The sequence below is a fragment of the Hemitrygon akajei genome, chromosome 7 (genome assembly GCF_048418815.1).
Source record: "Hemitrygon akajei chromosome 7, sHemAka1.3, whole genome shotgun sequence".
Taxonomy (NCBI): Eukaryota; Metazoa; Chordata; class Chondrichthyes; order Myliobatiformes; family Dasyatidae; genus Hemitrygon; species Hemitrygon akajei.
Window position 1 is genome coordinate 19387065 of NC_133130.1, and position 22748 is coordinate 19409812.

The following is a 22748-nucleotide window of genomic DNA, read 5'->3' on the forward strand; positions in this document are numbered from 1 at the left end:
TAAGGACATGAATATGTTGAAAATGAGGGATGTAGACATAGGGATAGACATATAAAAGGGATTTATTTAGGCATTTAATTACTAGTTTATTTCATTCAGCACAACATTGTAGACCAAAGGTGCTGTATTGTTCTATCTTCTATTGAGAAAACAAAGAGAAATGAAAAGCACTATCTTTTCCTCTTTACTCTAAGCAGACATATAGACAATAGCAAACAACTATTTTTGAAATCATTGCTAATGCAGCATTTTTCCCCAATGATCGCAATATATATTGTATTTTGAATGCAGAATAAGCTTTAATCAAACTACAAATGTTTGAAAAGACTAAATTAATTATTTGTACAACACAAGAGGAAAATGTTTCTGAAATACACAATCAAATGACTTTTCATGCAACTTACAAACTGATAATTCCTTTGGTGAGAACCGTAACTTCCAGGCTTATTTTTCTATAGCTTTTTTTCTGTTTCTCCTCTGCTTGATCCAATGCTTTGAGCCATTTTACCTCTGTATTCGGAAATTTCTTTAAATATTACAAAACTGTGGAGAAGATAGCAATGATTTTGATACCTTCTCACTATTATCATCAGGGAGGAGACACAGGAGCCTGAAGACACAGGCTCGACATTTCAGGAACAGCTTCTTTCCCGCTGCCATTAGGTTTCTGAACTTGAACCCATGCACACAACCTCACTATTCTTCTCTTTTTGCACTACTTTGGTGTATTTTATGTACTGCTACCACAAAACAATAAATTTCATGACATGTCAGCAATAATAAATAAGATTCTGATTTTGAATCCTGAACAATTACAGCATGCCGTTGGTGAAAACTATCTCTTTTTACATTCAAGACAATAGAAAGTCATTGTTTGCAGATGCCATTGGTCTGTTTCATTAACTTTGCTCTGATTGGGCATACAACATTGGCACTCACATATACCAGAGTGGTTCTTGTCAGCAGTGCAGGAGCCACGTATCTGTGCTCTATCTGCTTTGTATTCTGTGCTGCATGTTTATTATGCTTATTTTCGTAACTAGTCACATTATTGGGGGCATGGTAAAAGCAAAGGGAATGAGTTACATATTCTTGCTTATTTTGTGACAGCTTACTGTTACGCCTGTGCCCCCCCCCCCCTTTTTGAGAATCGCAAGATCGCTATTAAGTCAGGTCAGGAGACCCAGGAAATGGGAGAGAGACGTTTGGAATGTCCTGGACCTCAGAGATGGTGGTGGACTTTAGGAGATCTAGGCCTCATATGGAGCCAGTGATCATTAATGGAGAATGTGTGGAGCAGGTTAAGACCTACAAGTATCTGGGAGTACAGTTAGACGAGAAGCTTAACTGGACTGCCAACACAGATGCCTTGTGCAGGAAGGCACAGAGTCGAATGTACTTCCTAAGAAGGTTGGCGTCATTCAATGTTTGTAGTGAGATGCTGAAGATGTTCTATAGGTCAGTTGTGGAGAGCGCCCTCTTCTTTGTGGTGGCGTGTTGGGGAGGAAGCATTAAGAAGAGGGACGCCTCACGTCTTAATAAGCTGGTAAGGAAGGCGGGCTCTGTCGTGGGCAAAGTACTGGAGAGTTTAACATCGGTAGCTGAGCGAAGGGCGCTGAGTAGGCTACGGTCAATTATGGATAACTCTGAACATCCTCTACATAGCACCATCCAGAGACAGAGAAGCAGTTTCAGTGACAGGTTACTATCGATGCAATGCTCCTCAGACAGGATGAAGAGGTCAATACTCCCCAATGCCATTAGGCTTTACAATTCTACCGCCAGGACTTAAGAACTTTTTAAAAGCTATTATTAATGCTTTTTGAGATGGTGATTTAGATGCATATCATATTTTTTTACTGAGGTAAGTATTGTATGTAATTAGTTTTGCTACAACAAGTGTATGGGACATTGGAAAAAAAGTTGAATTTCCCCATGGGGATGAATAAAGTATCTATCTATCTATCTATCTATCTACAAAGCCACGGAACAGGTCTCTTGGAGACGGAATTGTGTATGTCGGTGGCATGTCGAGAAAGGCAGCTGAGAATGAGAGCAGTTTAAATCCGACCAGTATCGAGTTGGCTGAGACGTTTTTACCGACCCTGTACCACAAGGGTTTAGAGGGTGGTAAAACTAAGAGTAGTAAAGTGAAAGAGAGTAAGGGAGAGGAGGTAGACGTGCCCTTAGCGAGGAGAAAAGTTCTAGAGGCACGAAATAAAGATGAGAAACAGATAAAGCTGTTAAAAGGTCCAGGGTTGGACATGGATGATCTGTCTGGTTTGGCAGAACTGTTTGAAGAAGTGGACAATTCTAAAGGTGTTCCCGATAATGAAATGAGGGCAGTCCTAGATGAAAAGGGTGCCCTTACCTTGAAGAAGTCTGCTGGGTTGGCAGATGAGGTTGTTTCAGCCCGCGGGGTTGAGTTTACTCCGGAAGGGAGTTGCCCAGAGAGTATCTGGGAGAATCAGGGGAATTTAGAATTTGGACTGGGTACGGGTATTGAAAGCCTGGAAGGGGCAAATGTCCCGTTTGAGTGTGTCCAAGATGTGGATGCACGTGGTACTGAACCTAGTAATGGAGCTCAGAAGAAGTCTGAGGTATTTGATTCAGTTGAAAAGGAATGCAGTCCTTGTGGGTCAGATAGACTTGGTTCAGTGAAGAAAGGGTTAACCTTGGTAATAGTGGGAAGTGAGAGTTCCCAGATGTTTGTGCTCGAAGGTGTGTTAAAAGTTAGTGAGGAGATCGAAGGTGGGGAGATGAATATTATTATTGAAGGAAAAGGGAAATGTGTAGTTCCCAAATTGAATGAAGAAAATTTAAAGGCTGGACTGATATCAAAAGCAGCAACCAGGCTACAGAGACAATGCGTGGTACCACAAAGCCTGTGAATCAATTACAGGTTGAGTTGGAAGGTAATGGGACCCCACACGCTATTGTTATTCCAGAGTGTGGTGTGAAAAGGCAGAATTTGAAATGCTGTTTGAACAAAGAGTTTAAACTGAAAACTAATAGCCTGAAGGGTCTTGAAGAGAAAACTAGCAACTTGCGTAAAATTAAAGAATTGGGTGGAAATTCAGAAGATGGTCTAAGTTTGGAACACATTGTTGATAAAATAACTCCTATGGAAGGAGCAGACGAAAGCCTATTTTGCCAGGGTGCATAAGCTCCCCACGTGGGAATTAACCAGAAAAGAGGCGAGGGTTAATGGGGACGCCATTTTTAAATAGCAGAAGCCGGTTTTACGGGATTTCGACAAAGCATGTGAATAATAAAAGACAACCCCCATGGAAGCCTGCCTGTTAAGTTTGAAAGCAGCATAAAGATTAGTATTTGCATTAACTTTTGTAGTATACCCGTAAGCTAAGATCACAACTCTTTAGTTTTTGTTTGCTAAAGAAAAATAAGACCTACAAATAGGTGGTTATTAAATTGGAGTCTGATGCTACAAGACTTTAGTAAGGTACAAGATGTTAAGATATTAAAGGAAGTGACAATGTAATCGGTAACCATCTAGATACTGAATTGAATGTATAACTGTATTACCCTGTAGAAAAAAAAACTTTTGTATGGTGTTAGATTCTAAAATCCTGTAAGACTCTGTATTACTTCGTTTTTTTCCGATGGTAAAAAACGCGTTGAAGAAAGGGGGTGTTACGCCTGTGCCCCCCCTCCTTTTTGAGAATCGCAAGATTGCTATTAAGTCAGGTCAGGAGACCCAGGAAATGAGAGAGAGACGTTTGGAATGTCCTGGCCCTCAGCGATACAAAGCCACGGAACAGGTCATTGTCTCTTGGAGTCGGAATTGTGTATTGAGTACTGTACTTCGTGGAAGCCCTCAGGCAACATGGGCTGGTTGGGGGATGGCATCATTCCACCCTGATTGACATCTGAGACCCCGTGAATGGGGATAAAACAGGGTCTGGGGAACGGCCCCTTCAGATGCACCAGAAGAAACGCTAGAACTCCTGTAACAGCGTAATAGCGAAAGCCGGTGGAAAGCCCACGTGCGTCCTTTTCCATTTGCCTCGGAATTGGTGGGGCCTTACCACGGAAGAACGGCTTTAGCTAACACAAAGGAGAAATCAGCCCCAACGACTCTCGAAGGATTGACATCATAAAAGGAATGGGCAAGTTTTACACTCTCTCTCTTGACTCCAACCAAGGGCTGCAGCCTGCAGCTTGAATGAACTAAAGTGACTTTTATATTTCCATCGGACAATACGTTATCCCCTAGACAACGATAGTGCTGTTTCTTATTGAGTATTATTATACCCGCGCTTTTAGATTTAGTATTGACGACGTATATTATCTGTATGTTTGCATTGATATTATTTTTGTGTATTTTTATCAATAAATACTGTTAAAAAATAGTACCATCAGACTTCAACGGACCTCTCTATCTTTGCTGGTAAGTGACCCAGTTACGGGGTACGTAACATTACAACTTGGGACTGGCGGAGGTTATATCTTTGCTGAACACTTAATATCGCTTCAAGATTGTATGTTTGCTAATTGCTAATAAAGGATCGAATAAAGGAATTGACTCTTTGGAACAATCATTTCACTGAAGCTGAGGGTGCGCCATGCAACCCTGTGGTAGTCACAAGCTGGTGCCAATTGTTTTGTTTTGAATTTGGATTAGTTTTTGCTGCTGCAAACATGTTGGTGAGGCAATATCCCATGATCTGGGAGGGAGAGTAAACAGAGCAAGTATAGAAGGCTATCACATAAGAATTTACTAAGCAGAGACCTGTATGACGTTACAGTTAAATTTAAACTTTGAATGATTAGATGTCTTTACTTCTGAGAAAAGTGGTGGTTTGTACTGAGGAGCACAGGAACCTTCTGATACCGTGCAATGGCAGAAATCAAATACCGCTGTCAAGTATCACACCTCTTGCCTATTACTTCACTTCTCTGGAGGAAATGAGTAAACTGTCATCACCTCATTCTGTGGAGAGCTATTGTCAATGCTGCTGATGTCATCAGCAGCAGGATGAAAGCAGCACAAAATGTTGGATGCACAGTGACCTTCATTGTCACATGCTCTAGTTCTTACTCTAACAGATGCTGTAGAAAGTGACTATTTCCCTTTTAAAATACAGCCAGCTTCCATGTTGTTATTTCCCATATCTATAGTGATTCCCCCCCCCCCCCCCACAATCTGCATTTTATGAAGCCTCCTCGACCCCCGCCCCATGTAATGTTTCTACTACCATTTGTTGCAGCAATTTTTCCTTCTAGGCCTTATTTGAGCTTTTAGGATGCTTCTGTTTCTGGCAATTCAGAATAAAGAAATCCTAACTAAAAACTGCAACTCTTGAAATAATTGGATTTAAAATAGCAAAAAATGATACAAAAACATTGGCAGGATAAAATAGCTGAGATGTTTTAACAGCGATGGGAATAGATTTAAGTAGTACTTTCCTGACTGTTCCTGTCATAATTTGAAATGAACATACAGACACCAATTTAACAAATTGGTCCTGGTCATGGCACAGAGCCTTTACTTGCTATATTACAGTGATAGCTGTTCTTGGTTTAGGTAGCTAATGTGGAAACCAATCAAACATTCAAACCTATATATAGCTGATGTATTTTCTTATTGTTCTGGCACTGGACTTCACAATGTAAAATTATACATTGTGGTGGTTATAATTGACCTGGAAAATAGATGAGCTGCAATAGTAATTTCTCATCAGTATCAAATGCCAACCTACACTCAGTAGTCACTTTATTAAGTACCTTGTGTACCACTATTGTGCGTGAAAATCCACAGAGGTCAGTAGTTTCTGAGATACTCAAACCATCCCGTCAGGCACCAACAACCATTTCACAATCCACGTGACTTAGATCACATTTCTTCCCCGTTCTGAAGTTTGGTCTGAATAACATCTGAACCTCTTGACCATGTCTGCATGCTTTTACGCATTGAGTTGTTGCCACATGATTGGTTATTTAGATATTTGCATTAATGAGCAGGTGTACAGCTGTACCTGATAAAAATGCCTCTGAGTGTAAAACCACTACTCTTCATTAATATTTTCTACCTTTTGTGGCTCACTGTTCAGCTTACATTTTTCTTTCAGCTGCCTTGCAACATTTTGTGACTTGTTCAGTCAAACGTGATGTCTTGCTTTTGTTCCAGTATCTCAAGGACATTTCCATTCAGCAAATAATCATTATCTTCCCCTGCCATAATACACACTTACTTGAATTGAATTGCTTCAATAATTTCTATTACCACGTTTATAGCATTTGATAAGAATATTTTTGAATTTCTACATAAAGAAATATACATTGTTTGTCTTGCTCCTGATTACGCATTGTTTGCAAATTTTGAAGTTTGGGTTTAATTTCTTTCCTTACATATTTTTATTGAAGCTCAAAATAAATTTATTATATGGTTATGTATACTTCACCATATACTACAGTGAGATTTGTTTTCTTGTTGGCATTCACAGTAGAACAAAGAAATACAATAGAATCAATGAAAAGCCACACACAAAAATTGACAGCCAATGTGCAAAAAAAACAAGCTGTGCAAACACAGAACAAAACAAATAATAATACATTAATAAGTAAAAATAATAGTAAGAACATGAATTATAGAGTCCTTGAAAGTGATAATTGAAAAAACAATTATAATCACAATTTATGTGCTGTATAGCTGCCCCAGCACCTAATGGCTTCTCATTTCCATAGCTTTTGTGGTTGATAGACTGAATTATGATTGTTTATTAGTACAATGTGACTGAACTTCAAAAAGCACCTAGCTGCCAAAGAACTGCTTCAGTAGATTGTGAGATTATAAAAGGTGCTATATAAAACAATATTTTCCTTAATGTGCTGTTTTTCTATTTTGCTTTATAGATACAGACCCCAGCCAGAGGATGTTATTTTACGAGCATTCCAGGTATGGTTGTATTTTAACGTCCCACAGTACAATATTTTGATATACTGCCGATTGGATCATAAGAAAGGGTTTGAGGAATAAGTTGCTCTTGATCATTGTACTTTGGAACAAGATGATTTACACCAATCTAAAAAGAGGCAAATGGGAAAATTGCTCTTTTTGGAAGGATTGCATGTTGTCTACATGGTCTTAGTAAAAAATTTGATAAGGTCCCTCACGGTAGACTAATTCAGAAGCCTAAGTCACATGTAATCCACAGTGTATTGCTAAATTGGACTGGCTGTACAAGGCAAAGGGGTGTTCCTCTGATGAGATCTGTGACCATCCCTCTGTTCAGGGATGGCTTTTCCAGTTTGACAAAGATGGCTTCTTAACCCCTCTTTCAAACCACCTGCCCTCCCTGTCCTAAATGTGCAACCTGTTATCATCAAAGGAGTGTCCCTTGTCTTTAGGTGTAGGTATACAGCTGAATCTGGACCTGAGGTGTTAGCCCTCCTGTGTTGGGCCATCCATGTGTGAAGTGGTTGTTCTGTCTCGCTGATATACAGCCATCTTTGTCAAACTGGAAAACCCATCCCTGAACTGAGTTGGTGGGGTACAACACCATCCATCAGCTACTTACAATGCGTTCCTAACATCTCTACCTCAGCGTCTCCACAACAGTTCACACCCCCATTCATGCAAAGATAAGACTAATTACCTTCTCATTACAACAACTCACACAAAATGCTGGTGGAATGCAGCAGGCCAGGCAGCATCTATAGGAAGAAGTACAGTTGACGTTTCGGTCTGAGACCCTTCGTCAGGACCCTTCAGTCCTGACAAAGGGTCTCGGCCCAAAACATCGACTGTACTTCTTCCTATAGATGCTGCCTGGCCTGCTGCGTTCCACCAGCATTTTGTGTGTTTTGTTTGAATTTCCAGCATCTGCAGATTTCCTTGTGTTTGCGTACCTTCTCATTACCTCTACAACTCTTAACGACCCTCATGTGATTGCTATACCTTTAAGCAACTCACAGAGTTTATAAACCGGAGAACTACCCAGCATGGATCAGAACTGAAGATGCACCTTGGATGAGTGATGAAATGTCTTCTAGACAAAATAGCAAGCCCAGTTGCCTTGATTCACTACTACTTGATAGTAAAGGACTATTACACCCACAAGGTGCTGGAGGAACTCAGCAGGCCAGGCAGCATCTATGGAGTGGAACATAGAGATGAAACATTGGGCTGAAACCCTTCATCGGGACTGGAATGGAAGGGGGAGAAGCCAGAATGAGAAGGTTGTGGCAGGGGAAGGAGTACAAGCTAGAGGTGATTAGTGATGCCAGGTGAGGTGGGAGTTAGGTAGGTGGGGGACGGTAACTCATGTGAGAAGCTGGGAGGTGATAGGTGAAAAAGATAAAAGGCTGCAGAAGAAGGAGTCTGATAGGAGAGGAGAGTGAGCCATGAGAAAGTTTTTTGTAATACATTGTGCATAGAATGTGTCTGGTACATGCTGTCAAGGGAGGTGGTAGAAGCAGATGTGATAGTGACATTGACAAGGCATTTAGACAGACACGGAATATTAACTGTATGCTGGTAGACAGGATTACACTGCCTTCATGGCTGGCCAGAACAGGTGGACCAAAGTGCCTATTTCTGTAATGTACTGTTTCTATGTTCTCAGTTATTAACTACAAACAATGAAACCACACAGTCCAATGTGTGAAATGTTACATCTTATAGCCTACTTTAAAGGGGCATAACTTTCAGGTGTTGGGAAGAAAATATAGGGGAGATGTCAGAGGCAGGTCCTTTACACAGATAGTGGTAGGTACATGGAATGTGTTGCCAGGGCTGGTGGCGCATTAGGCACATTTAAGCAACTCTTAGGTAGGTACAAGGATGAAAGAAAAATGGGGGGCTATACAGAGGAAAAGGTTAGATTGATCTTGGAGTAGGTTAAAGGGTTGGGACAACATAGGGGCTGAAGGGCCTGTACTGCGCTGTACTGTTCTATGTTCTAATAAAAGCATGTTATATCTAGATCCTCTGGCATTAATGACATCACATTCCTCTTGATAACAGCAGGAGTTATTTCATATTTATTTGACTGTGTTAGGAAGGGGTTTAAGTGAACGGCATGCTTTTGAACTACTTCAGGGAGGAAGACAGCATCTCGGCCATGCCTATGGGGGTGTGCCAACTGAATGGACAGGGTAGTGACATAATGTATTGACAGGTCGATAAAGGCCATCCAACCCATCAGCAGTTGACATCATTGGATGAAACAAGGTAGGTGGAGGCTTGTGTGTGTATAGACCATGTTGAGCTATTGAACATCGTTCTCAGCTCAGAGACAGGGCTAAGAATATAATGGGAAGATTTTGCAGTTGCAATTATTTCAAATGTGCTTTTTCTCACCTTCTCTAAGTTAAAGAGGGATCTGCCATTCCTTGGTACATTTCTCTTGCTGACTGTCAAATAAAACAGCTGAACAGTTTTACCACGTTTCAAGCTTTCCTTCAGAAATATTAAGGACACATACAGGGTTGCCTGTGAGATGCTGTGTTCAGTTTAGATTAGACCCAGTTACATTCTTGGGCTATGTCATCGTATCAATTAGATATTAGGTGGTATAGTCACACTTCTAAATGTAAGATACACAGTCTTCTTACAGGAAAGTCTATACCTAAGAAAATATTTAATATAAGACGAAGCTTATAACGTGCTTGCTGTGACTAAAGGAGACCTATAGTAAGTACTGTGCAAAAGTCTTAAGCAAATTTATATAGCTATGGTGCTTAAGACTTTTGCACAATACTGTAGTAATTTTGTGTTTAGCAGTGTACTGTTGCAGCCGCAAAAAAAAGAGAAATTTCATGACATGTGAGTGATAATAAACCTGATTCTGATATGGGTCTCTATTGTGGACTGAGAGTGGAAGGGGGCAGGGAGAGGGGAATCACGGTAGGGGAAAGGGGAAGGAAGAGGGGAGGGAGCAGGAAACACTAGAGTAATCAAGTTACCTTGCCTCAAATCATATATAGGCTTCCAAATAGTAGCCAAGATGTGTGGTAGTGATTGCAAAAGGAGCTGGAAAAGGCATATAGTAAAGGCAATGACACAATTGTAATGAGGGACTTCAGTATGCAAGGGGATTGGGAAAATAAGGTTGGTGTCGGATCACAAGAGAGGGAGTTTGTTGAATGCCTACGAGATGGGTTTTTGGAGCAGCTTGTGTTTGAGCCTACTCTGGGAAAAGCTATCTTAGACTGGGTGTTGTGTAATAACCCAGATCTTACTAGGGAGCTTAGCATAAAGGAACCCTTAGGAGGCAGTGATCATAATTAGATTGAATTCATACTGCAATTTGAGAGGGAGAAGTATAACTCACATGTATCAGTATTGCTATGGAATAAAGGGAATAACATGAGAGAGGAGCTTGCCCAGGTGGATTGTAGGATGATACTAGCAGGGATGACAGCAGTGCAGAAATGACTGATGTTTCTGGGAACAGTTCACAAGGCACAGGACAGATATGTCCCACAGAAAAAGTTGTTCTCAAATGGCATGGGTAGGCAAATATGGCTGATGAGGGAAGTTAAGGATTACATAAAAGCAAATGAAAGGACATATAAGGCAGCAAAAGTGAGTGGGAAGCTTTTAAAATCCAACAAAAGGCAACTAAAAAACCTACAAGGAGGGAAAAGATGAAATATGGGGGCAATCTAGATAATAATATAAGGAGACACCAGAAGTTTTTTTAAGTTGTATAAAGAATAAAAGGGAGATGAGAGTTGACATTGGACCACTGGAAAATGATGCTGGCAAGGAAGTAATGGGGGACAAAGAAATGGTAGATGAGTTTATTGGGTACTTTGTATCAGTCTTCACTGTGGAAGAGACTAGCAGTGTGCCAGAGGTCCATGAGTGTCAGGGAGTAGGAGTGAGTACCATTGCTATTACAAAGGAAAAAGTGCTAGGCAAACTCAAAGTTAATAAGATGGATAAGTCACCTGGACCAAATGGACGTGAGAGAGGTTGCTGAAGAGATAATGGATGCATTGGTCACAATCTTTCAAGAATCACTTGATTCTGACATGGTCCCAGAGGACTGGAAGATTGCAAATGTCATGCCACTGTTTAAGAAGGGAGAAAGGAAGTTTTAGGCCAGTTAGCCTAACCTCAGTGGTTGGGAAAGTGTTGAGGTCTATTATTAAGGATGAGGTTTCAGGGTACTTGGACACTCATGATAAAATAAGTCAAAGTCAGCATGGAAATCTTGTCTGACAAATCTGTTAGAGCTCTTCGAGAAAGGGTGGACAAAGGACAGGCAGTGGAGGCATTTGATAAGTTGTCACACGTGAGGCTGCTTAACAAGGTAAAATCCTATGGTGTTACAGGATAGGTACAGGTATGGATAACATAATGGCTGACAGGTAGCAGGCAGCTAGTGGGAATAAAAGGGCCCTTTTCTGTTGGCTGCTGGGGAATAGTAGTGTTCCTCAGATGACAGTATTGGGAACGCTACTTTTCACATTGTTTGTCAATGATTTGGATAATAGAATTGATGGCTTTGTGGCAGAGCTTGCAGATGATACGAAGATAGATGGATGGAGTAAGTAATGCTGAGGAAGCAATACAATTGTAGCAGGACTTAGACAGATTGGAAGACTGGGAAAAAAGTAGATGATGGAATACAATGTTGGGAAATGTATGAGAATGCATTCTGTTAAAAGGAACAATAGTGCGGACTGTTACCTAACTGGGGAGAAGGTTCAAACATCAGAAGTGCAGATGGACTTAGGAGTTCTCATGCAAGACTCCCAGAAGGTTAATTTACAGGCTGAGTCTGTGGAAAAGAAGGCAAATGCAGTGTTGGGATATATTTCAAGGGGAATAGAATATGAAAGCAAGAAGATAATGCTGAGCCTTTATAGGACACTAGTCAGGCTGCACTCGAAGTATTGTCAACAGATTTTGGGCTCCATATCTCAGAAAGGATGTGTTGTCATTGGAGAGAGTCCAGACGAGGTTCACGAGGATGATTCCGAGAATGAAGGGATTAACTTATGAGAAGAGTTTGGCAGCTTTGGGCCTGTACTCACTGGAAATTAGAAGAAAACATGGGGATCTCATTGAAACCCTCCTGAATGTTGAAAGGGCTAGATACAGTGGATGTGGAGAGGATGTTTCCTATGTTAGGGGTATCCTGAACTAAAGGCACAGCCTCAAAATTGAGGGGCTGCCTTTTAGAATAGAGGTAAGGAGTAACTTTTTTTTAGCCAGAGAGTAGTGAATCTGCCACAGACTGCGGTGGAGGCCAGGTCCTTGGGTATACTTAAGGCAGAATTTGATCATTTCCTGATCGGTTAAGGCATCAAAAGGTATGGTGAAATAGCAAGTGTATGGGGTTGAGTGGGATCTGGGATCAGCTATGATGGAATGGCAGAACAGACTCGATGGGCTAAATGGCCTAATTTTGTTCCTATGTTTTATGGTCTTCTGGTCTCACGGCTGGGTGTGTCTGCATCTGCTTCATATCCCTCCCCTCCCCCGGCACTCCATCCTTACCATTCCCATTATTCTTTGCTCCCACCAGATTTTCAAACTCACCCTCTCCTTCACATTGACAAATAAAATGCTGTGCAAAGTTTTAGGCAACCTAGCTATATATACATGCTCAAGATTGTTGCACAGTACTGTACCTGTTATATATTTTGATTTTAACCATGAACTTTCTTATTTCATCTCTAGGTGTTAGATAAGAATATCAATGGTTATCTTACTCAAGAGGAACTTACAAAATACTTGACGCAAGAAGGTAATTTAAGTATACCAAAACAAGTATTCCAAAATCCGTTTTCATTATTCCTTACTAACACTTGTTGTTCATGGACTTCAGCTGGTTTTAAGATTGTTTTACTATTTAAAAATAACTTATTCTATCCTTATTAGTGGATGAACTCATATTTGCCTGCTGTATGAAGACAGCCTCAATATAATGCGGCCAGGTTGACCTTCAGGCCCAGCAATAGATGTGGTGGTGGTGTTCAGTGGAAAATGGGCTGTTCCAAGGTGGCAGTGGGAGAGGTTATTTTCATGGAGTTCCCCTTTTCAATTTCAAATTTCAAAGTAAATTTAATATCAAAGTACATATATGTTACCTAAGCTATGTTGAGGTTCATTTTCTTGCAGAAATTCACGTAAAAACAATATAATAGAAATTACAAAAAACTATACATAAAAAGACAAATGATACCTGACTTTGACAATCCAATTTGCCTGCATTAGGAGTGCCCCACCACTCCTTTTCTATTAAAGTATCTGTCGAAATGCCGTTGAAATGTTGTAATTGTTTCTGCCTTTACCACTTCTGACAGGTGATTCCATATAACCACCACCCTCTGTTGAAAGACCGACAAATGTGTAAAAAAGGACAATCTGTGTAAATAAAAAAAATACTGAAAACATGAGTTGTAAAGAATCCCTGAAAGTAAGTCTATAGGTTGCGGAATCAGTTTAGAGTTGTGGTGATTGAAGTTAACCGCACAGGTTCGACAGCCTGATGGTTATGGAGTAATAGCTGTTCCTCAGTCTGTTGGCATGTGATCTAAGGCTTCTGTACCTCCTGGCTGATTGTAGTAGAGAGAAGATGGCATAGACTGGATGGTAGGGGACCTTGATGATAGCTGCTGCTTTCTTGTGGCTGCGCTCCATTTGAATATGTTCATTGATGGGGAGGGCTTTGCTTGTGATGTACTGGGCTGTATCCATCACCGTAGCTTTTTCCATTCAAATGACATGGTATTTATTGTGAAGCTCATGAAAGTTATCTGTAGCACTCATTTTCAGGTAGGTCTCTGAATGATACTTGACAAAGTATGTACCAAACAACTGAACTATATCTTGGTGTTAGGAAGCTAATGATATGAGACAACTCAATCAAAATTACCTTTGTTCATTCTATCAGTGTCCCAGGCTACTCAACCTGTGGGGCTCAACATAAAGCTGTTTCTTGGGCAGGTGGGACCTGTATAAATCACATGGGTTACATTTGTTGAGGGTCAGTTTGTTAAAGTTTCTAGAGAGGGTTTAAATTGACCTGGTACAGGAACTTGTTTGAGTTTTTTGAGGAGGTGGTGAAGATGATTGGAGAAAGTAGAGCTATGGATGTTGTCAAACACCTTATTGAAATCCATATAGAACAGTTGCATTATGGTAGGCTCGTACAGAAGACTAAGATGAAATGGCTCGTCTATAGAAGAGCTGGAGGTCGGTAACAAGCAGTGTTCTGCAATGATCCATATGTAAGTATAATAAAAATATAAATTAATATAAATACAGTACCATCTATATCCCTTATGATTTTACAAACCAATCCTCTCAGTTTATGAACTTGACATACGTACAGCACATAAATACGAACGAGCATGGAGACAGGTGGATTGCTTCTTACAAATCTTCATTTTCATTGTAACATTGAAGATGATTGTTGATGCCTTCAAATTCTTTGTAGTACCTAACTTGTTGAAATAGTGAAATCGTTTCTTTTTCGCTCCCGTCCATTTATGGCATCTTCAAACCTGAATGTACAAAACTGCAGTCTTATGGTTTATTCATCACCAACTATGAGTAACAAAAATCACTGATTTTTGAACACAAATATATTCAACTAACGCTATTAAAAAACTGTTTGCTGTATGCATAGTATAGTGTCTAATGGCCGCACAACGTTCACGTGATTGACACTGTCCAGCAACAGTCCCCTGTCCCAATTAAGCAGCATTGTCCCAAGTAAGTGAAAGGAATCCCAGCTAGTTTCGCGATTAGTTTTTGTTCTTTAAGAGTTAGTCCAAATAAGTTGGCCCTGATTAATCAGATGCCCAATTACCTGGAATCCAATGTATATGTATTTAAATTACTTGGATGAAAATGTGGGTGGATAGGTTAGCACTTTTGCAGACGGTGCAATAATTGGTGGAGTGAATAGTGTGATAGATTGCTTGGGAATAAAGTGAAAGATATAGATCATTTACAGAAATGGCAGATGAAATTTAATCTGGCCAAATGTGAGGTGTTGAAAATGGGAGATCAAATGTAAAGGGAAGTTCACTCTCAATGACAAGACCCTTAACAGTGTTGACGTACAAGCAGATTTTGGGTCCAATTCCATCGCTCACTGAAAGTGGCTGCAGAGTATCATAGGGTAGTAAAGAAGGTGTATGGCGTGCTTACATTTTTTAGTCTAGGAACTGAGATCAAGAGACAGGAAGTTATGTTGCAGGGTCCCAGATTGTCATAATCTTTGTCTAAAGTCTGACTGAGAGAACCAGTTGTCTTACTGTCAAATTTGTTAATGATGTAAAACCAAGTGGGATTGTGATGGGGGAGGGGGTTCATGGAGGTGTAGACAAACTGATTGAGTAGGTGAGACATGGCAGAAAGAATATAATTTTGAAAAATATTATCCACCAACACAAACAGAAAAGCAGAGTAATTTTTAAATGGTGAAATAATGGGAAATATTGATCTTAACAGGGATGTGGATTTTTTATACACATGTCACTTAAAATTAGCATACAAGTGCAGCAAGCAATTTGATAATCAAATGCTATGTCAGTCTTCATTATGGGAGAATATTAGTTAATATATTTTATACATCCTTTGTGAAATACCTGGAGTGTTTTGTACAGGATATACTTGCAACTCAGAGAGTGCAGCAAAGACTCACCGGACTGGTTCTTGGCATGACAGACTTGCCTTGTCTAAGCTTATGTTCTCCAGAGTCTAAAAGAGTAAGAGGTCACCTCACTGAGACTTGCAAAGTTCTTATAGCACTTGACAGTATGGGTACAGGGAAGATGTTTCCCATGGCAGAGGATTTTAGAATAAGAGGTAGACTACTTAGAACTCAGATGAAGAAGATGGTGAAACTGTAATTCTCTTTCCCAGAGGATTGTAGAGGTGCAGTCATTGATTGCATTCTAATCTGAGTTCAATAGATTTATGTATATTAAAGGATTTTAGAGATAGTGAAGGAAAATGGAGCTGTGTAGAAGATAAATAGTGATCTGGATGAATGGCAGAGGAGGTGGAAAATATCAGATGGCCTAGTCCTGCTCAGAATTCTGATGTTCTTTTGTAAAATGTTGATCAGCAATGGGACAGAAATCTCTTCCTCTTATTTGAGCACCTATCAGGACATGTATAATGATTATTAAGTGTTAAAACAACTATGCTGCAGTTGAAATTTGGTTAATTATTTATTGCCCATTACACTGCTGGGGTTTAGGGCAGCAATGAAGGTCCTCCCTCTCTGTCTGTCTTTGGCCATCTTTGGCTTTCTTCATCGTGACTGTAGCTTCCTGTAATTCACTATTGTCGGTCATGCAAGTCTCAGGTAGAGATTCAGGTATACGTTTGCACACAGATGTAGAAGGATTCTTCATTGCTGTTTCTGTAACAGTTGACCAGTTAGGGTTGTTAGCCCTGAGCAGAACCCCCGAACCTGGAGAAATGAATGTTTTAGTCTAACCTCTACTTTTTGACCTGTTTGACATGTGTGACCCTATCAAGAACCAAAGCATAAAGCTCTGACTCTAGCCAATTTAGCTCTCTGGGTCATTGAGGCACACAAGCCTCCAAACAACAACAAGGTTGTGGTACTCTTGGAGGTCAATATGCAATCCAAGTCTCAAAATATACTTAGAATTTGAAGATCTGGTGTACTGTTTAAAATGCTGTTCTAGTTTAAGTATGCTATTCTTTTTAAACTAAGCAATTCAAGTTTCATGATTTAATCGCTTGTTTTTATACAGAGATTGCTTCTCTGTCTTCCTCATTAATTTGTGCCTTGTCATTTAGAAGTACAGCAAAGTTCATTTATCAAGTATATTAATAGTTTTTCACCGGTTGTTAGAGAGATTATCTGTAACTTGGTCATGCTCACTGATTAAAATCAACTCTCACAATCTTGAATTGACATGTTCCACTCCAACTAAATGGGATATGATTAGAATTTGACTAATGTCCATATTGGCTTCCCTCCACAAGAATATTTATTTTGTGAGGTATAATTACTTGAAGTTGTTTAAAGAAGAACACGTTTTTTTGTAGGATTAGTAAAAGCACATCAGAACTTAAAACATATTTTGATTGATACTTGTCACACAATCTCTGTTTAAGATCTCTTGAAGGGATTTTGTAACTGTTTTGGCATTTGTTTGTACCACTCTCATTTTTTTTGTTTCGGTCTTCAAATCTTTACCTTTTTGATTTTGCTCCACCCACAAAAGGGAGAATTTCCCAGTGGGCAACTATTTTAATTCCACTCCTCATTCCCATTCCAACATGTCAGTCCTTGACTTCCTCTACTGCCACAATGAGGCCACTCTCAGGTTGGAGAAGCAACACTCTAAGAGGAGCCTCCACCTAACAGCATGAACATTGATTTTTCCAAAATCCAGTAATCTCTTCCCCCTACCCCTTCTTTTCTTTTCCATCCCCAATCTAGTTCTTGTCTCACCCTTTCTCTCCTCCTCACCTGCTCATTACCTCCCTCCAGTGCTTCTCCTTCTCTTTCTCCCATCATCCACTAACCTCTCCTATTAGATTCTTTCTTCTTCAGCCCTTAACCTCTTCCACCTATCATCTCTCAGCTTCTTACTTCATCCCCCTGCGCACCTCACCTGGTTTTACCTTTGACCTGCCAGCTTGAACTCTTTCTCCTCCTCCCACTTTCATTCTGGCTTCTTCTCACTTCCTTTCCAGTCCTGATGAAGGATCTGAGCCCAAAATGTCAAATGTTTATTCCCTTGCAAAGGTGCTGTCTGACCTCCTGAATTCCTCCACCACCTGATGTGTGTTACCCTCTCTGATTTTATAACTTCACAGTCACATACTGTGGAGATGGAGTAGAAGCAGGTTCAGACACTCTTACTTGTATTTCCACCAATGTTCTGTACTACTGTCCTTCTGCCTTTCCTCCAGCCATTTAAGAACTTTAGCTTTTTGTTATCACACTTTCCCTCAATCTTCTCTCCATCCTTTATAAATAAAAGTTCCTCTTCCATCAGGCAGAATGTAAGAAGCACATTTTAATGTTTTTTTTCTGATGGATTGTTTGCATGGTGAACAATGTCCTCACCTTTACTGTTGAAGCTCACATCGTACAGAATGGCTACTGGTGTAAAATTACATAGCAAACCCAGGTGTGACTGTGCGCATGTCCACTGTATTCAAAACAGGATAGGAAACATAAGGGTTGAGAAACCCTCAGGATCTGATGTGATATATCTCAGGTTACTCTGAGAAGACAATAAGACCACAACATATAGGAGCAGAATTAGGCCATTCAACCCATTGAGTCTGCTCCACCATTCAATCAATCATGCCTGATTTGTTTTTCTTTCAAACTTTTTCGATGGACCTATCAATCTCTGTTGAAAATACATCCAATGACTTGGCCCCCATAGCTCTCACTGGCAGCAAATTCCACAGATTTCCAATTTTGCCCTCTGACTGAAGAAATTCCTCCTCATCTCAATTTTAAAGGGACATTCCTTTATTCTGAGGGTACATTGTCAGTTCCCTGACTCTACTACCAATGAAACATTCTTTCTACATCCACTGTGTCAAGTCCTTTCAGTACCCAGTTGGTTTCAATGAGATGCCCCATCATTCTTCAGAACTCCCATCAAGTACAAGCCTGGAGACATTATCCTCATACATTAAACCATTCAGTTCTGGGGGTTCTTCTTGTGAACCTGCTCTGGACCCCCTTCAGGGCCAGACCATCCTTCCTCAGGTACGTGCCTCAAAATTACTCACAATATTCCAGATGTGATCTAACCAATGCCTTAAAAGGCTTCAGCAATGCTTGATTGCTTTTATGTTTTAGTTCTCTCAAAATGAATGCTAACATTACATTTGCCTTCCTTACTACTGACTCAATCTATAAGTTAACCTTAAAGTAAACTAGGGTACTCAAATTACTCTGTGCCCCTGATTTCTGAATTTTTAGAAGCAAGGGAGAAGATGGCTGGGGGTACCTTGCCAGAGATTTATGTGACTTTGTTAGCCACAGGTGAGTTGCCAGATAGTTAATGTTGTCCCTTTAGTTAAGAAGCCAGCAGAAATAAGCAAGATAACCACAAGCCTGTGAGATGGTGATTGGAGAAGATCCCAAGAGATAGGATTTATGTACACTTGGAAAGGTAAGGTCTGATCAGGAAAATCCTATCTCACTAATTTGATTGAGTTTTTTTGAGATTGGCAGGGCAATTGATATTCACTCTAGACTTTAGTATGGCATTGAACAATGTACCACACGGTAGGCCCATCCAGAAGGTAAAGACACATGGGATCTGAGGCAAGCTGGCTAACTGGATCCAAAGTTGCCTTGCTGATAGGAGGCAGAGGGTAGAAGAGGATGGATGTTTTTCTGATTAGAAATCTGTGATGAGTACAGGGATTAGTGCTGGGACCCTTGTTGTTTGTGATATATATTAATGACTGGATATGAGTATAGGAGGTCTGATAAGTAAATTTGTAGACTTGGCAATGTTGTAAATTGTAAGGAAGGTCATTTAAAGGTACAGCAGGATATAGAACAAATGGAAAGTTGACAGAGAGCTGGCAAGTGGAACTTCATCCCAACAAATGCATTCTGGGAAGGCAAATAGGGGTGGAGCATGGGCACGTAAGGAATGTTGATGAATAGAAGAACTTTTGGGGTCAAGTCTACAGTGGCCTGAAAGTAGTAATATGGGTAGTTAGGGCAAAGTAGAAGGCATATGGCATGCTTGCCTTCATGAGTTGGAGCATAGAATATGAATGCTACAACAGTAGTTAGACCACACTTGGAGTATTTTGTGTAGTTTTGGTTGTCACGCTATAGGAAGGATGTGATTGTATCAGAGAGAGATATTCACCAGGATTCGATAGGCTGGGTGTATTTTCCCTGGAATGAAGGAAGCTGAGGTATAATCTAATAGAAGTATATAAAATTATAAGAGGCATAGATGGAGTAGGTACCAGAATGTTTTCTCATGATACAAGAGGCAACAGATTTAAAGTGAGAGGAAGGAGTTTCAAAGGGGATTTGAGGGAAATTTTTTTTACACAGGAAAGATGTTTCATATCTGCCATTTGTTGCCAGAGGAGTTGGGTAGAATCAAATACAATCTCTGTGTTTAGACAGACACTTAAATAGGGAAGACACGGAAGGATGCAGACTTGATGTGGGCAAATAGGTTTGCATAAACGTAATTGGCCGATGAGACCATTTTTGTGTGGTACAACTCTATGAAGCAAACATTTAAGAAAAAAGTTCTTTGGTAATTGCATTAGGGGGAATTGTTCAATAATGTGACATGCATCAATGACAATTAGGAGCAAATCAAAACCTGAAACACGCATGCAGTTTAAGATTTAAACACAAATGAAAAGTTAAACAGAAATTACAGAAAACTTATCAGGAGGGATCCAAAGAAATGGAAAGACTTTTAAGGCAATACAAGGAGAGAATAACTGTGGTCACATTTGGAGGATCCATTGACTTGAAAGTTGACAGATCATTACAGTGCAGCGAGTACTACTGACAAAGGGCTCCTTTATGTTAAAACTGTATGACAGAAAAGTATTTTCCAGAGCAAGTAAAAGATGTTTGCACATGCTGTATGTACTATGTCTGCAGTTGGAAGTTTACAGAAAAGCTCTTGACAGTGCTATATGTTTTTAACTACATAGAATAAGATACAGAGAAATACTGGTCTGGAATACCTCATGTGAAATATTACTCGAGTAGTCCATCCAAGTGGATATAAAAGGTCTAATGATACCAAAGAAAACGTCAACAGCCAATGGCACCAATGACAAACTGACCAATCACACATCATGCTGTTCTGGGAACTTGTTATAAGCAAGATTTCTATGCCTGTTCTTACATAACTGTGAACAATCAAGAGAAATTAACTGGTGCTGAAACATTTTGTGACAATTAGAGAAAATAAGTAAGTAACTTGCTGGAGATTAGAAGAATAGGGTGAGACCTCATTGGAGCCTACTGAACATTGAAAAACCTAGATAGAGTGGAGCGGATCTTTCTATTAGTGAGAGAGCCTTTGACCAGAGGTCACAGTCCCAGGATGCAAAGACGTCCCTTCATGAATCATAGATCATGAAACCATATATTTCACTTCTTTTATGCCTTTCATGTTTGTTTTTGTCTTGGATGTGATTCTGGAAATGTAGGAGTCTGTGATTTGCTGTTTGGAGATTGTTTGGGTGTTTCAGCCCTCTACTGTCTCTGAGAGAATCCTGGGAAGCAGAGGCAGCATGTGGGACTTCATGGTGGGCAGGCTGTGAGCCGATGTTTGATTCCATTTTGTCGATTAAAGTGATGAGGGAGACTGAAATATTAAGGCAAATACGAAAATTTGGAGATTGTTTGGGTGCTTCAGTGCTTTGCAGTCTCAGAGAGGATTCCAGCATACAGAGACAGTGTGTGCGAACTTTTTGTTGAGAAGGCTGCGGGACGGGGCGCAAGCCATTCTTCAACTCCTTTTCGCCAGTTAAAGCAATGAGGGTGATTGAAGCATTGTGGTGAGTTCTGAGGGTGAGCGCTGGCTGCCTACATTTTAATGGCTCTGCTGTGGAAAGGGAAAGGTCTGCTGCTGGGCCTGAAGAATGTTGCCCAGGTTTTCTGTGTTTTGGATGTGGACTTGGACTATAGAATTTTTCTAGTCTTACAGTTTTCTTCATATTCTGTGTTTTGCACCTGATTTTTTTTTGTGCGGGAGGAGGGATTTGGAGTTTGACGTGTCTGTTCCGTCTTGTTTGTATTTTTTTGTGCAGGAGGGGGATTCGGGGGTCGATGTGCCTGTTCCATTTTGTTTGTTTTTTTGTGTGGAAGGAGGAATTTGGGGGTTGATATACCTGTTCCATTTTTGTTCATTTTTTGTGTGGGGAGGGGGGATTTGGGGATTGATGTCCGTGCTGCCTTTCTTTTTCTCCTTGGTTTCATGGCTACCTGGAGAAGAAGAATTTCACGTTGTATACTTGGATAATAAATTAACTTTTGAACCTTTAGAACAGAAATGAGGAGGAATTTCTTTAGAAAGAGGGTGCTGAATCTGTGGAATTCATTGCTGTGAAGGCCATGCCATTGGATATATTTAAAGTGGAGGCTGATAGGTTCTTGATTCATAAGGGCATCAAGTTACAGGCAGGTTGTGGAAAATTAAATCAGCCTTGATCAAATGACAGAGCAAATTTGATAGACCAAATGGCCACATTCTGCTCCAATGCCTTATGGACTTGTAGCCTAAATGCTGTCATATGATTGCTGGTTTCATTTTCAGTCCAGTAAAGCTGCGTCAACATTTTATTTGTTTGGTCTGTGACATTTGTATAAATGATGGAATAATATTTGCAAAGTGTTTAATTGCAATTAGGCACTTTTAGTTCAGAGACTGGTGGGTAGATAAAATGGATATTATTATGGGGTCAAATATTATAGCTTCAGTCGAAACAGGCATACTGTTCATTCACAGGAACTAGGACACTGCTGGTAAGACCATTTGTTCTTGTTCACCTATGAACTGAATGGATTTCAATGCTATTACAGATAGCACTATCACAAATTAGGATTTGTATGTAGTATAAGAGAGAAAAGCAAAGGTCTCCTCCACCTTATTTTTTGCCTCATTGCCATTTTCTTTGACTGACCCAAATCCCTTAATTCCCTGATTAACCAAATACGGTAGTTATTGCGCTTGGTCTTGAACGTACACAGTTACTAAGCCTCCACCGATTTCAGAGTTTCACTATCCCTTCATCT

General features: G+C 40.2%; 1 protein-coding gene across 2 annotated transcripts in view; it reads left to right on the forward strand.

The window, feature by feature from the left end:
- The window catches only part of efcab2 (EF-hand calcium binding domain 2), a 111475-nt gene that overhangs the window by 83046 nt on the left and 5681 nt on the right, over positions 1 to 22748 (forward strand). For both annotated transcript variants that reach the window (XM_073050451.1, XM_073050453.1), the window contains 2 exons: positions 6877 to 6919; positions 12662 to 12728. In XM_073050451.1, coding sequence (XP_072906552.1) covers positions 6877 to 6919; positions 12662 to 12728 — 110 coding nt within the window. The remainder of the gene's footprint in view (positions 1 to 6876; positions 6920 to 12661; positions 12729 to 22748) is intronic.